At 36.0% G+C, this 15,595-nt stretch overlaps 1 protein-coding gene across 1 annotated transcript in view; it reads right to left on the bottom strand.

Moving 5' to 3' along the window:
* The window catches only part of LOC115213329, a 69,184-nt gene that overhangs the window by 11,187 nt on the left and 42,402 nt on the right, over positions 1–15,595 (bottom strand). The window contains exons 5-6 of the mRNA XM_029782263.2: positions 7,965–8,094; positions 5,785–5,923 (exon numbers count right to left, since the gene is read on the bottom strand). Of these exons, the coding sequence (XP_029638123.1) occupies positions 5,785–5,923; positions 7,965–8,094 (269 nt within the window). The remainder of the gene's footprint in view (positions 1–5,784; positions 5,924–7,964; positions 8,095–15,595) is intronic.

Below are 15,595 nucleotides of genomic sequence, written 5' to 3'. Positions count from 1 at the left end.
ATATTTTTTGCAAATTGAATTTACAAATATCTGACATTACGATGGGAACAAAAGTTGCCTGCAAATTTTACCATGGCATACCTTGGAGTGCAAGTATATAAACAATCTAAATTAACGTATGTCGTCAGCTTCCATAAATGTCTATTAGAGAATTGGAAATGTTTCTTAAATGACTCTCCCCATTCTGCAGATTCACCTTCAGAATGTGCAACCAAATGCAATCAGGCAATCGGAAAATTGGACTGGCCAATGGTCTCTCATCTGCTCCACCTGTTCGAGCCAACAAAAAACAGTCTTTGTGGACAATGATTTGATAACACAGGTGAGATGAAAATGGCAACGAAGAAGTAGATACTATAGTGTACATCTGAATTCTTTCAAAGTCGATTAACTTGAGATCAACGATGGTGCCAATGAATTGCTTGTGGAGGGAATTGCGTTGAGTACAGTTATCTTTTATCTTTCATTTGTTTTAGTCATTTGACTGCAGCCATGCTGGGCACCACCTTGTAGGATTTTAGTCGAACAAATCGAACCAAATTCTTATTATTTCTTTTGCTGAAGCATAAAATTACGGGGACGTAAACACACCGAATGTCAAGCGATGGTGGGGGCAAATACAGACACACACACACATGTACATGACGAACGCCTTTCAGTTTCCGCCTACCAAATCCACTCAGAAGGCTTTGGTCGGCACGAGGCTATTTGAAGAAAACACTTGCATAAGGTCAGAATCCGGAACGATGTGGTTGGAAAGCAAGCTTCTTACCTCACAGCCACGTCTGCGACTATGAACAAAAGAAAAATTGATCTACTAACATGTGCTATTTGAGCGACCTATATGAGTTAATTATAAAGTTATGCGTACATTTCCATTACTTTTGCTCTAACAAATCAGAAATGATAAGCTAAAAGAACAAATAAATACATTCACTACAAACGAAATCATCCAGAAATTACTGTAGTCCACATTCACAGAGAAATGTGTAAATAAATGTAGACGTACATATACATAACTTAGTGCCATTGCTTAAGGATACACATTTCTGTCTGTCTGTCCACCCATCCGTCCGTGCACCCGTCCGTCCGTCCGTCCGTCCATCTGTCCGTCCGTCCGTCCATCCATCCATCCATCCATCCATCCATCCATCCATCCATCCATCCATCCATCCATCTATCTATCTATCTATCTATCTATCTATCTATCTATCTATCTATCTATCTATCTATCTATCTATCTATGGATATATTCTTGAACATCCATTTTGTTTTTTTTCTCCTAAAATATTTCTTCACTTTGAATAGTTTTATAGACAAGTTGAAATGCCATATTTTAACTTAGTTTTTAATAACTGAAAATATTTTTGAAATTCACAAACGTATGTCCATATGTATAGTTGTTTGAAAGGATGCAGATGTAGATATATGCATATATATCATATGCAGGAGTTCGTAAATTACTGACTAAAATTATATGTAATGTGCAAACAACAAACGACGGATCTTGCAAACTATATCTCTATTTAAATGCATTATCCTCCAAACACTTCATATGTCACCGACTAAATCCTCAAAAATTGCGAAGAAATTTATGCTTTCGTACTAGTTATCACGAACACGAATAAGAGAAGTTAACCCCTCAATCATCAGTTGCGTTCTTTCTTATGGAATGACATGGTCCCCATTCAAAGGCATCAGCAAGATGTGTGAAATAAACACGAAAACAGACATGTGACTGAAAGGAAAGGAAAATCTATGCCGTATTGTAAAAGCCAACATTGTTATTTGATTAGCTCAAAATAACTAAAACCGGTTAAAAAATGATTATCTCTCTTGTGAAAACAATTTTTATACTTTACATACGTACGTACACACACACACACACACACACAGACACATACACGCATAATATGTACAGCCATATTTAACACTCGGAAATGGAAAGAGAATACATTGCACAAGCTGCCTATAAAGATGAAAATTCTTCTTATAGACAAGTACACCTTTAATGAATTTATGCCAGCTTAATAAAAGATCTTGGACATCAGGAAATGCACCGTTTGTTATTCTGGCAGAAACGTTAGCACGCCGGGTGAAATGCTTAGCGGTATTTCGTCTGCTGCTAAGTTCTGAATTCAAACTCCGCCGAGGTCCACTTTGCCTTTCATCCTTTCGGGGTCGATTAAATAAATACCAGTTACACACTGGGGTCGATATAATCGACTTAATCCGTTTGTCTGTCCTTGTTTGTCCCCTCTGTGTTTAGCCCCTTGTGGGTAGTAAAGAAATAGGTATTTCGTCTGCCGCTACGTTCTGAGTTCAAATTCCGCCGAGGTCGACTTTGCCTTTCATCCTTCCAGGGTCGATAAATTAAGAACCAGTTGTGTACAGAGGTCGATCTAATCGACTGGGCCCCCTCCCCTCAAAATGTCGGGCCTTGTGCCTAGAGTAGAAAAGATTCTAATATAAGAGTGACCAACTCCTAGTGGCCTTGAACGACGGCTCAATATCCGTAGCTGATGAAGACTAACAGCGCAGAAACGCATGTATCCTATGCTCCAGTGACGTCATTTATGGCCTAGTGGTGTGTTTACATCCATAGTGTCATAACTCTTTATTCCCTTCTCCTTTACCGACTCTTTTTCTCTGTGTAAATCTCTCTAGACCAATCTGCATCGCTTAAACATTCCTTTACTGATGAATCTTAGTGACTATAAACTTTTCAAACACCGTAGTCATATTGGTAAAATATGAATATATCGAATTATGTGAGTATGTGTGTATACTCTTTTTACTTGTTTCAGTCATTTGACTGTGGCCATGCTGGAGCACCGCCTTTAGTCGAGCACATCGACGCCGGGACTTATTCTTTGTAAACCCAGTACTTATTCTATCGGTTGTAAACACACCAGCATCGGTTGTCAAGCAATACTAAGGGGACAAAGACAGACACGCAAACACACACAACACATGCATATATATATATATGTACATATATACGACAGGCTTCTTTCAGTTTCCGTCTACCAAATTGGTCGGCCCGGGCTACAGCAGAAGACACTTGCCCAAGATGCCATGCAGTGGGACTGAACCCGGAACCATTAGGTTGGTTAGCAAGCTACTTACCACACAGCCACTCCTGCGCCTATGTGCATTTTTTTTCACTTGAGATATTAATGAACACTGGATATTATTAAATTAAATTTTTTATATTTCTCTCCCGAAAAATCTAATCATTTCCGGTAGAGAGTCTGCTTTCTTTTCTATTGAATAGCTGCAATAGAGTGAAAGAAGATACAACTAACGGTTGAATAATTCACATTTCATAGCTTCTTCTATTTTATATCCTAATATTAGAGTGCCAGATTTTATCGAGTGCTGTCTTTTGAGGCAATATATCGAGAAACTTGTAGTCACATTTAGTAATAGTTTATCTCGGGGATTGATTTTTCACAGAACTGGAGATATAAGTCTATTAGTCCATTGAACCGACCAATAGTAATCAGTCTCAGTTCTTTTGCATCCTCTCAGCGTTAAAAATATCATTTACATCTGTGGCAAATTTGAAACCTCTATATTTGATATTTATCACTCTTTGTAGATAAATAATAACACAATAGAAAAGAAACAAAATATTATTAGAACTAAATGTTGGCTAAGATGACAGCAACTAGATGTATTTTATAAGATTGTCATCTGCTGGTATCGGTGTGATTTAAATATAATATTCATGAAGTGCAAATTCAGATAAATATTTCATGTCAACCAATTTTCTATTTTCATTAACGGTAGAGTTTACCATCTCAACATAAGCGAGTGGATGAAAGACTTAGCACATTAATATATACATAATGAACTTATTTTGAGTTGCGAGAAGCAGGGACTTCACGTAATCGAATGTTACGGAACAACGGTAAAGCAGAGATGAAACAAAGATTTCTGAAGAGAAAATTTGTTACAAAAACCGACGTATGCTATTTCTGAAATATATAGACTGCCGGTTATTGTATTCAGAGCAGAATTTGTTAAAGAGAATGTTAAATAAGGTGTGCTGAGGTTATTTATCAGCTCCAACTCCAGTGTATTGAGTGAGAGATCAGAATGAAGTTGATTACAAGATTCTGCTTTTGATAAATCTGAGGAAGAAATGGCAAAAGTCACTTTATGACACTCCTTCATTCATAATCACAACTGATGTGATATTGATTTTCTTTCACTGGCACCAAGGATAGAAATTTCGGTAGAGATAACAGTTCAATATCTCGACTACGGTTTTTAAGGGGTACTTTCTGAAACATTGAAAATCGAAACAAAACTTTGAACTCAAGATATAAATGACCAGAAGGAAATACTACAAGGAACTTTATTTACTGCTCTAACAAACAGGATTGGAAACAAGAAAACCATTTTTCTTTTGTCAGAAATTTAGTCCTTGGATGTTGGGAAACGTTTACAGTACTTGCAGGTATCTCAGATCGTGTACTTATGAACTAACTTGATGCAGATAGATACTCATGTGATCAACCTCGAAACTTATGTGATGTAGTTCAAAATTCCACAACAAACACTTCACCTGATATTTTATGAACAGAAATGTCAACCTCTAAAACTTCTGTCTATTTTCTTGCAGAGTAGTAAATATTAGTTTGATTTTTTTTTTTTTTGCAAATTGAAGAATTAGGTAAAAATGAAAATAGGTCCACATGTTAATTCGCAAGCGCACGATCTGAGTTGTAGGGTACTTCAGATGATCCTGGGTGAGTTACGTACCTTGATAATTCAGAGTAACAAAACGAGTTCTCAGTATGTGTGTGTGTGTGAGAAAGAAAGAGAGAGAGAGAGAGAGAGAGAGAGAGTGGGGGAAGAGAAAGAGGTGAGGAGAAAATAAAGAGTAAATATAGTATTTACCCATTTCATACTCCTATCACCTCGGCATGTAGCTGTATCATGCAAAGGTCACGAAACTACCCAAAACTAAAACACGTTTTCGCTTCATTTAGGAAACAGACTTATCCCTTTTACAATTACATGGTTACCACGATAGTTATGATAGTGAGACCTAGCACTTGTGATTTTCATGTTTTAGTTGAATATTGCACATGAGAAGTGATAATAATGAGATTGTCTGATTATTTACTTCTGAAATGAAATAATTGAAAAAAATTTGGATAACTTTAATAGCAGAGCACTAAAAACTGTTAATTGAACCGTGTTCAGAGAGATGTGGAACGTAAATTTACATATTTGCTCTAAATACGTCTACGCAGGTTCAGAAGCCAAATATGCCTCTTGCTGTAGTGTGAGTCATAGCAAATAAATTCTCTTCTTTACGATGGCAGTAAGTTCTACAAACTCGGCTCATTGGCATACAACATTCTGGGGCTCAAGTACTTCAATATCTTGTGTCCCGCTAGCCGGAAGTAGCCGGAACTCTGAGCCTAAACAAAGGCACAGATAGACAACTGCAGATGGCCGAGTGTAAAACTGCATGCCATTGAAATGAGCGAAGACCAATTGTACCATTCAAATTGACAGCGATAATTTTTGTCTTTAAATGGCAAGACAAGTGAAGAAACAATGTATAATCCAGTCAATTTCAGTGAGTTATGCGTCGGGGGAGCCCATCACACATGCACACACACACACACACACACAAACACACACACACACACGCACGCACGCACGCACACACACACATGCACGCACACACACACACATATTTGTATGTATGTATGTATGTTTATTGATATAAACTAATATGATTGATTTTCTTCTACTTACCGTTACTGGGTCTTTTAGAACACACTGTGCACTTTTCATTATCATAGGAGTGAGCAAATACTCAACCAGCTTTCCGGCATCTTTGCCACATTTATCTGTAATAGTGTTTTCTATACAGTTATGGACGCGTTTCACATTGCTGAAACCAGAAGAACAGAGGAAGGTTTTTTTTTACTAGTATACAATGATCTATAAATCAGAAGAAAGTAGTACAGGATTGAGAATTTAAAATATTAACAATAAAGGTGTTAGAGACAAATATATAATAGTGAGAGAGAGAGAGAGGAGAGAGAGAGAGGGAGGGAGAGAGAGAGAGGAGAGAGAGAGAGAGAGAGAGAAAGAGAGAGCTGTGGGGAAGCAGTAAAATCATGCATTCATGAAATGAACGTGTGAAAGGATTACTTTTGGCTGCATAAGTTTCAAATTAGATTGGCATCATTTACTGCAGCTGAAATGTAAAACTACCCCACTGAGTCGTGTTCATGGCATCAAATTTACCATTATGTGACTTCTATATAGTTATGGTAATGACACATATCATGAAAGTTGTGCATTTCACCACATTTTCGGTGGTTTAATGTCATAGCGCAGTAAATGTAATCAAGTTTAAATGTTAGTTAGTTGCATAGTCAATAATGAGACAGTAAGACAACTCTGTTAGAATACATTAAAGAAAACGGTAATATATTATTCCATTATAATATTCTTAAATATTTAACTTTAGAACATTAGGTGTGTCATGTTGTTCAATCAAGATCTTGGCAAAACACAATCTCGCAAATAACTAATCCATGTTTAGATTGAAGGATAATAAATATCATGAAATAATAAGTATATCTACGTGTAATCCAGTGAGTACACGACACATACTATATTCCTTTATTCTTTTACTTGATTCATTCATTCATTGGAGGGTATAGCGGATCAAATCGACCCCTGAAGTTATACTTTTAGCCATATATTTATTTATTCCATAGGCCACTTTTTTCATGAAGTGAATGTCAACAATAATGAGAATGTAGGGCAACTCTGTTAGAATACATTAAAAAAAACAACTGAAAAACCAAACCAAAACAAAAAAAAAACAATGTAACAATCCCATTATAGCATTTGTAATTATTTAGCTTTAGAGCAATAGGCCTGTCGTATTATTCAATCAAGATTTTAACAAAATACAATTCAATAATACGAATTTCATTTGGTGAAGGAATTTTAGAGAAACGTGGGTTTCCTATTGTGTCCGGGGAGAGTAATTTTCTTTTTGTGTCTTATAATTTAACACAGTCACAAGTAAAATTTTCACTTGTCTCGTATTTTTATTTTCCTAAAAGTTTCGTTGCGCCTTGCAATGTTTTCAATAGTCTTGACTCTGCCCGTTATTTACACTGCATTCCTTTTTGCTTGTCTGTGCGCATATGTGCGGGCCAGTGTGTGTGAGTCTATGCATGCCTGTATGTATGCGTGTATGTATGTGTGTATGTATTTATGTATGTATGTATTATATATGCGTGTGTATGTATATATATGTGTGTATGCATATGTATATATGTATGTATGTGTGTGCATCTGTATGTATGTATTCTGCATATTCATGTGCTTACGTGTCCGTGTTTGTGTGCTTCCTAGATCAAGTCATTTATATCTGCACACATATGCAGGGGATACTGAAAGTTCCTTCAATATATTCCTCTTTCAGATTCACACACTTGTTGCAAGCGGTCCTTTAGCTTTTCTAAGCCCTGTAAAAGAACTCGGAAAGTTGGGCCTCCAGCCATGCCTTTCCCAATAACCCTTATAGCCAGAAACTTTGCAGCAATCCCTCGTGTGTATATATATATACATATATGTCTATGTGTATATATATATATATATATATATATATATATATATATATCCATATATGTCTATGTGTGTGTGTATATATATATACACACTCACACACACACACAAACACATATGTATGTATATGTGTGTGAAAATTTAATTTTCTCACTCATATAAAAAGGAAATATTGTACCTATCGTTAAAAAAAAAACATTGCCTAGATATCAAAGTCTAAAAAAAGCTTTTGTTGAGGTTTGTATGTGGGGCAATATTTTGGTTTATTTTCTTATTTTGACTTTCATACTTCCTTAACTCTAGTAAACTGTTCAGACAGAAAATAAATCAAGAATTCTTACCTACAGAACACTGCGTCAGATGGATATTTAAGTTTTGTAAATATATTCACTGTCTTTTTGGTAATTTTGCTAAAGCAGTTCTCAGTGTGGTCTCTATGACGATTAAAACATGTCTGGCAGCGAGCATATTCTGGAATTAGAAAACAGTAAATTGATAATAGACGTGCATACATAAGAAAACAATTTTTAATGCGTTTTTAAAAAAATCTTTTACTCGTTTCAGTCATTAGACTGCTGCCATGCTGTAGCACCGCCTTGAAGAGTTACTGCGTCAAATGATTCGTCTCCAGTACTTATTTTTGCATGCCTGCTACTTATTTTATCGGTGTCTTTTGATGAACCACGAAGTTACGGGGACATAAACACACCAACAATTTTCCTAAAATTGTCGTTGCGTCTTGCAACATTTTTAGTAGTCTTTTCAATAGTCTTGCAACCTTTTCAAGAGTCCAGACTATTGAAAAGGTTGCAAGACGCTACGAAAATTTTAGGAAAATTAAAATAAGAAATAAGTGGAATTTTTACCGGTGAGTGTGTTACATTATAAGGCACAAAAAGAAAATCACTCTCCCCAGACTCAACAGTATATATATATATATATATATATTATAAATTTGTTTACAGGAAACGTTTTGAAAATGCAAATAAAGCTCCTATTGCATATGCCGGCCACAGTCTAATGATGCTGACTGGTGAACTAGTTTTTTGGTGTTGCATCGAGCTCTATCAATATAATGTAGGATAAAAATATTAATAAGAACAATAATCCTTGGATAGATTTTTTAAACATTTAATGCCTCACTACGCACGTTTCCACAAATCCCATGTCTCTTAAAATCACAGTCCGTATTCCTGTTAAGATTACAGTGTAGTCCGTAGTATCCGTCGGCATCGGCTGACACTCCACATCATTATCGAACCTCATCTGGAGGTTCAAACAGAATGGAGTGAAGCATACGACTCACTGGTCTGTTATATATATATATATATATATATATATATATATATATATATATATATAAAACGCTGCGCCGTACAACGGAACATCATGGGTATGCAACTTATGCTTAGAAGAAACTCTGGGAATCATCAGACATCCAGGGAAAACGTGATAAAGAGACACTGAGAGGGGATCATATGATGCGAACATAAAAGCAAAACATCGTTTTCGGAATTTGAAAAAAAAACATTTTGAAAGAGAATAGCAACAACTGCTCTTAACATTTTATGAAACAAGGAAGGAATAAAAGCAAATAGACAAACCAATCGATATTTAGGATGCTAATATATACCATAACATTGTACCAGAAACAATTAAAAGGTCACCCTAAGAAAGTACCATTTATCAATTCAGGTAATGAACTCCTGCAACTGATGGTTGTGGTGGCTATACTGGCTGACATGTTTACTTCAGAATTCATTGAAGATAACAATTGCAGCGTGGAAGGTGTTTATAAGCCATTTAAGAAACACACAAAAGCCGTTCGATTCACTTCAACATTTAAGTTTAATTTGTCAAAATATTTTCGTCGCTAAAATCCGCGACCTGTTCACTGACAAAGTCCGTGCTGCACGTGAGATGCAGCACGGACTTTGTCAGTGAACAGGTCGCGGATTTTAGCGACGAAAATATTTTGACAAATTAAACTTAAATGTTGAAGTGAATCGAACGGCTTTTGTGTGTTTCTTAAATGGCTTATAAACACCTTCCACGCTGCAATTGTTTTCGTTTCAGCACACGATCTCAGATCAAATTACTTGCTATGCGAGTACATCTCCGTTATTGAAGATAGTCATACCTTAAATGAGATCGAACAAAGGAATATACGACCCATCCTTGAAGTCTGCGGACTGAATAGCGAAATAAGTCCACACCTCCTTCCTATATAACTACCATTCCTTCCTCTCTTTCTATCACCTTCCTCTCCTCCCCACCAAATACACACAGAAATACCCACATAACTCAGTTAACCTTCGCACTGCTCAAAAGGGATAAACACGACTCTGGTAAATATCTATTAGTGTTATATCGCTTGAAAAAATGAATCCGTGAAGATGATCTACTCGATGCCCACGGATAGTACGGGCTACACTGTGATCATCCTAAGAATATATATATATATATATGTGTGTGTGCATGTATGTATGTATGTATTTCAGATTTACAGGAAACTTTCGAAGACAGGCAAAGGACAAAAAAGCAGGTGTATTAATTTAACAATTTGGAAGAATGTAAACGTCTTCGACAGAAAGGATATAGAGGGGGGGGGGCGGAAGCGGAGAGAACACGAAAAGGAAAATGGAGAGAGAGAAAAATGTGTAGGGATTAACGGTACAACATGGATACATATTTTATGTAAACAGGCTTCTTTCAGTTTTCGAGGCTACAGTAGAAGATACTTGCCCAAGGTGTCACGCAGTTGGACTGAACCCAGTAACAAATGTTGTTGGGAAACAAGCTTCTTACCACACAGCCACACCTGTACCTGATGTGGTGTAAGAACACATACATACACTCTGTTTTATCTCATTTACATAAGGTCCCTCTATGTGACATAAATTTTGAATTTGGTGCCGACATTTCGGAAGCATGTGCATATAATTTAGCATCTGGAGAAATATACGTTGAATTCCTATTGAGAGAACCACGTAAAAGAGGTTCTATTCCGGGATTTATGCTTCCATGAAAACTTATTAACATACCAGTCATTTCTCTCGGTGTTGCCCCTGTGACAACCCAAAATAGTGATATTCACAAACTTTCGTTTATAAATGTTTAAGGTGTATAATATAATAATGATTTGAAATGCAGTTAGAGTAGTATAAATACATAACATACATACGTGCGTGTGTGTGTATGTATGTGTATGTGTTTCTTAGGATAGAGAGAAAGAAAGGGAGAGACACACGCACACTTAAACAAAGAAACAGAGAAAGAGAACGAGAATACATGACACAAAAAGTAACACTAACCTACAGATGAAGTACTTATGTAACGGATGAGATACTTTTTTGATGATTTTACATGTCAACGTTTAGAAACCTATCGTCCTCACTACCTATGTAAAGCAGCATACATAAAACGTCATTTTTATATAGCAGATTTTTTATGCCTTTTTGTAACAAAGTTGGAAACCAAATAAAAAGTCAAATGTTAGTAAACTGAAGACCGGATAAATAAGAATTTTTGGTTTTAAATATGTCGTTTTAGTTTTATGATTATATTTCCATCTCAGTTTATGTAACTCTTTGATGTTGGCGTCAATAATTTTGTGGTTGTACTAATAGACGCTGTATAATGTAGGAAAGTTTGGTTGTGTAGTAAGAAGTTCTTTTCCCAACTTCATGGTTTCAGGTTCAGTCCCGCTGCAAGGCACCCTGGCTTATACTGTAAGCCCGGATCGACCAAAACCTTGTGAATGGATTTTGTAGGTGGGCACTAAAAGAAGCCTGGCGTGTATATCTATCAAACTATATATCTATCTATCTATCTATCTATCTATCTATCTATCTATCTATCTATCTATCTATCTATCTATCTATCTGTCTGTCTGCATGTATGTGTCTATCTATCTATCTATCTATCTATCTATCTATCTATCTATCTATCTATCTATCTATCTAGCTGTCTGTCTGCCTGTCTGTATGTGTATATCTATCTATCTATCTATCTATCTATCTATCTATCTATCTATCTATCTATCTATCTATCTATTTATCTTTCTATCTATCCATCTATCTATCTTTCTGTGTTCAGCCCTGCGAGGCCAATAAAGAAATCTATCTGTGTGTATGTATATGTATCTATGTGTGTATGTTCCTTTTCCCTGTTGATTGCTAACCGGTACTGGTTTATTTACGTCACCGTAATTTACTAGTTAGCCAACACAGCCTAACAGAAGTACCAAACGTTTTAAAATAAGTACTGGGGCAATTTATTCGATCCTTCAAGGCTGTACCCCCATATGGCCGCAGTCTAATGACTGAAATACATAACAAAGTAAAAGATAATGTTATGTCCCTACAGAACCCAGAAAATGCAATGCGACGTGAAAAAAAGAAACACAAGTGGTATCGATTAGGATAAAGTGTCTCTATAAACATAAATCAAGAGAAAATGAAAAAACTTTATATATGGGATAAGTATTTTCGCGACTCAGAACACTTTTAGCACTAAATTTTCTGTTGGTTATAAATCAGGAATTCTATTATTGGGTGGGGATACAAGCAGGTGAGACAATAACGGGTACAGATGGTGCATTGGGAAATAAATCAACTTCTGTAGAAGGAGTGAGAGTATCAAGAGGAGTTTTGAGTAAATGCAGACGAAAACTTTGCACATAAAGCATTTTGCATCGTTTCCTTCCATTCAAACAGTAGTTGGCTTCTCTGTATTTGTTAAAATGTCGTCTAGTGGCTTATTGAATGCTGCCACCCACATTTTCTCAAATAAGATGGCTGCATTTGTAGCAATATTTCGAAAGCCTTCCCATTTGCTGCCCTCTTCGTTTCCAACTCGATTCTGCGAACAAATAAATCTTCCAACTCACTTTCTCTATTCTATTAGTCCTGTCGCTATATTCACACTTCACCTCTCAACAAACTCCTCTCAAAAGTATCGCTTCCATTGCACAAACTCTGATCCCGTAAGATTGCTTCTACCCAAGCAAAAATTTCCAGCCTTTTTCTATTTCTGCAGCGATCCATCTCACACATCAAAATGTGGCCTATTATTAGAAAGTGTACTTCTCTGATTCTGTCAATTATTAACCTATCATCAGACCCACTGAGAGACTGTTCTTCTGTCACACCCCGATGGTCTTTTAGCATTGAGAAGTTCGGAAAAAATGTTGTTGTATTGACATCAGTGTAAGCATTGCCTATACATCTGACGAGGTTAGCTTCTTATAGCCTCTACTCTTCTCTTAGTCGGAAGTTTCAATCCCATTGGTTAGAAGTTCCTTGTCAGAATGCACAGTTTCAGAGTGTGCTGAAGACGTTCTCAATAAACTACACTCAGTAATGTCTGGTGTTCCGCCAAAGTACTGTTTTTTTCCTATACTCTTCCTTTAGTGTATTAATGACTTTGTTATTGTCAAATCTGACAACACGAATTCCTGCGTTGATGATACTATTCTGAAATACTTAATTTCCAACACACAGTTATCCAACACACTCAACGAAGACATGTCTTACCACATTGTGCTACAGCTATGTGCAGATATTTTGAAAAAAAAAAAACAACCATAGAGGAGAACAAGCTATTTTGTACGCTTTACTCTCTTTAGCTGTGAAGAACAATTAAAAACCATGAAAATCGCTACGTTGGCTAAGTTTTACAGACGCTGATTATTGCTTTTAGTAGCCGAACATAAATACTTTTTCCAGAAGTATTTCACAAACAGTACGCTTCCTCTTCAAATCTAGATATATCAGGGGTAATCGGTCTTTGACACTCTATAACGCTCAAGTGGCATTTGTTACATTGCTACATACACAAATATTTACGCCTGCACCTAAATGAACACTATTCAACCAGTTTACAAATGTACATTCATGAATTTGCATCAAACGTTTCTCACAAACACATTGTTTTTCTTCTCTGGCACCTCAACTAATACAGTGGCCTCTCCTTGACTGATTTAGCTATCTGCATACTCACTTTATCAGGTCGACCCAGTACACTCGTTAAATCTGCTTTGTCTATCTCACACAACATACCATATTAAACATTTCTCCAAACCTTAGTTTGAAGTTATTAAAATACATTTCTCCACTGTGCTTCTCGTTATGCTTACATACTGCTAGATGTGGTTTGCTGACAAGTATATTTGTCCGTTACACAGCTCAAATGATGCAGAACGAATATTCCTACTTGAAAAGCTTACACATCTTTAATCAACAGTTATAGGGAGTCTCTCCATAATCTCCATAATGGATATATTGGTCCATAATGTCCAGAATGGATATATTAGTCCATAATGTCCATAATGGATATATTGGTCAGTGTATGTTTTAATATATAAAAAGGCAGGAAAAGTACAACTGGATGACATGGAACTAATCAACAGTAATAATAATGAGTGGTTCTGGATGATACTGAAGTAGCATATTTACTCAAATGCTTATATGAAAATCTGAAAGAATTGGTAGTTTATGGAAGTAAATTATATTTAATTTATTAGGCGGCGAGCTGGCAGAAACGTTAGCGCGCCGGACGAAATGCTTGGCGGTATTTCGTCTGTCGTTACGTTCTGAGTTCAAATTCTGCCTGGGTCGACTTTGCCTTTCATCCTCTCGGGGTCGATAAATAAAGTACCAGTTTCGCACTGGGTCGATATAATCGACTTAATCCCTTTGTCTGTCCTTGTTTGTCCCCTCTATGTTTAGCCCCTTGTGGGCAATAAAGAAATATATATTTAATTTATTGTGTGCAACTTCGTATTATAAGGATAGAATGAAAACTATGTAAAGCTGGACCTACATTTCTCTTGATTTTTTTTTTACGTTTAAATTTGAAGCCATTTAAAAGCTATTTAAGAGAAGGTAAAAGTAATTATGTTTCATATAAACAAAATAAATCTGAATGAAAAAAAAGGCATCGGAGGGGCAATGATTTCAATGCGCGCAGATAAATTTTTTAGCAAATTACAGGGTAGCTTACAATGCATTGCTTACCCATGCTTTTTGATTGAGCTGAATTAAGCTTTGCTGGAGTTTGACTAAAAGAGAATTAGAAGCCGAAGTAGATGACAGCTAAAACTAGACTTAATCGATGTCTACGCTAAAAGCATGTGAATAAAATTTGCATATGACTAAATCAATGATTATTCAAATAATAATCATGATTTTGAAAGAAAAAAGTGAACAAAATGAAATACTTATAGAAAACATCGCATAGAATTTGAGAAGTGTTTTCAACGTCTTTCAATGATGGCAGGTGAACCAAACGTACTGTAGTTCATTGTAGGATATAAATAATATGACCACTTGAGTGTTCGAATGTTGGAGATCATATATATATATATATATATATATATATATATAAATTATGAGAAAATACGAGTAACAGCCACAAGTTTATCATCCTTACAAAGTGAATTGTATATCTTACGTTGTGTTGTAGAGGTGATTGTCGTAGCTGTGTTTAGAAGGTAGTAATGACATTTTGGTAACAAGTGAGATGGTGATCGACACAATGTCGAGATTGATTGATGGTTTTGTGCTGATAATGGTAAGGGATCTTGCGTCAATATGCACTAATCATACCTCAACACCAATTACATAACACTTCACAAAAGCAATATTTATGTAATATCATTATCAGCTTTGGTAGCTGTATTTTATCGCGTCTAAAGGCTAACGACATTGAAAGTTAATTATTTACTATATAGAAAGATTATAGGTTAGCAATACAACTGCGCACACTGATTGGCATGCCAATTTTCATTTAAATGTGTAATCTATACACCTCCTGCAACAGCGTTTCAATATCTTTTGGTTTAATCTATTTTTCAGTCGTCAGGGAGATGATAGGATGATAAATCAACAATTCCCACTTTGAAACAATAAAGTTGGAAAGGCAATAGAAAAAGCAATTTTTGCATATGATATCCTCTGCTGGCGTAGAT

This window comes from Octopus sinensis, linkage group LG6 (assembly GCF_006345805.1).
Source record: "Octopus sinensis linkage group LG6, ASM634580v1, whole genome shotgun sequence".
Taxonomy (NCBI): Eukaryota; Metazoa; Mollusca; class Cephalopoda; order Octopoda; family Octopodidae; genus Octopus; species Octopus sinensis.
Note: the sequence above shows the minus strand (reverse complement) of the source record. Positions and strands in the feature narration are given on the sequence as shown.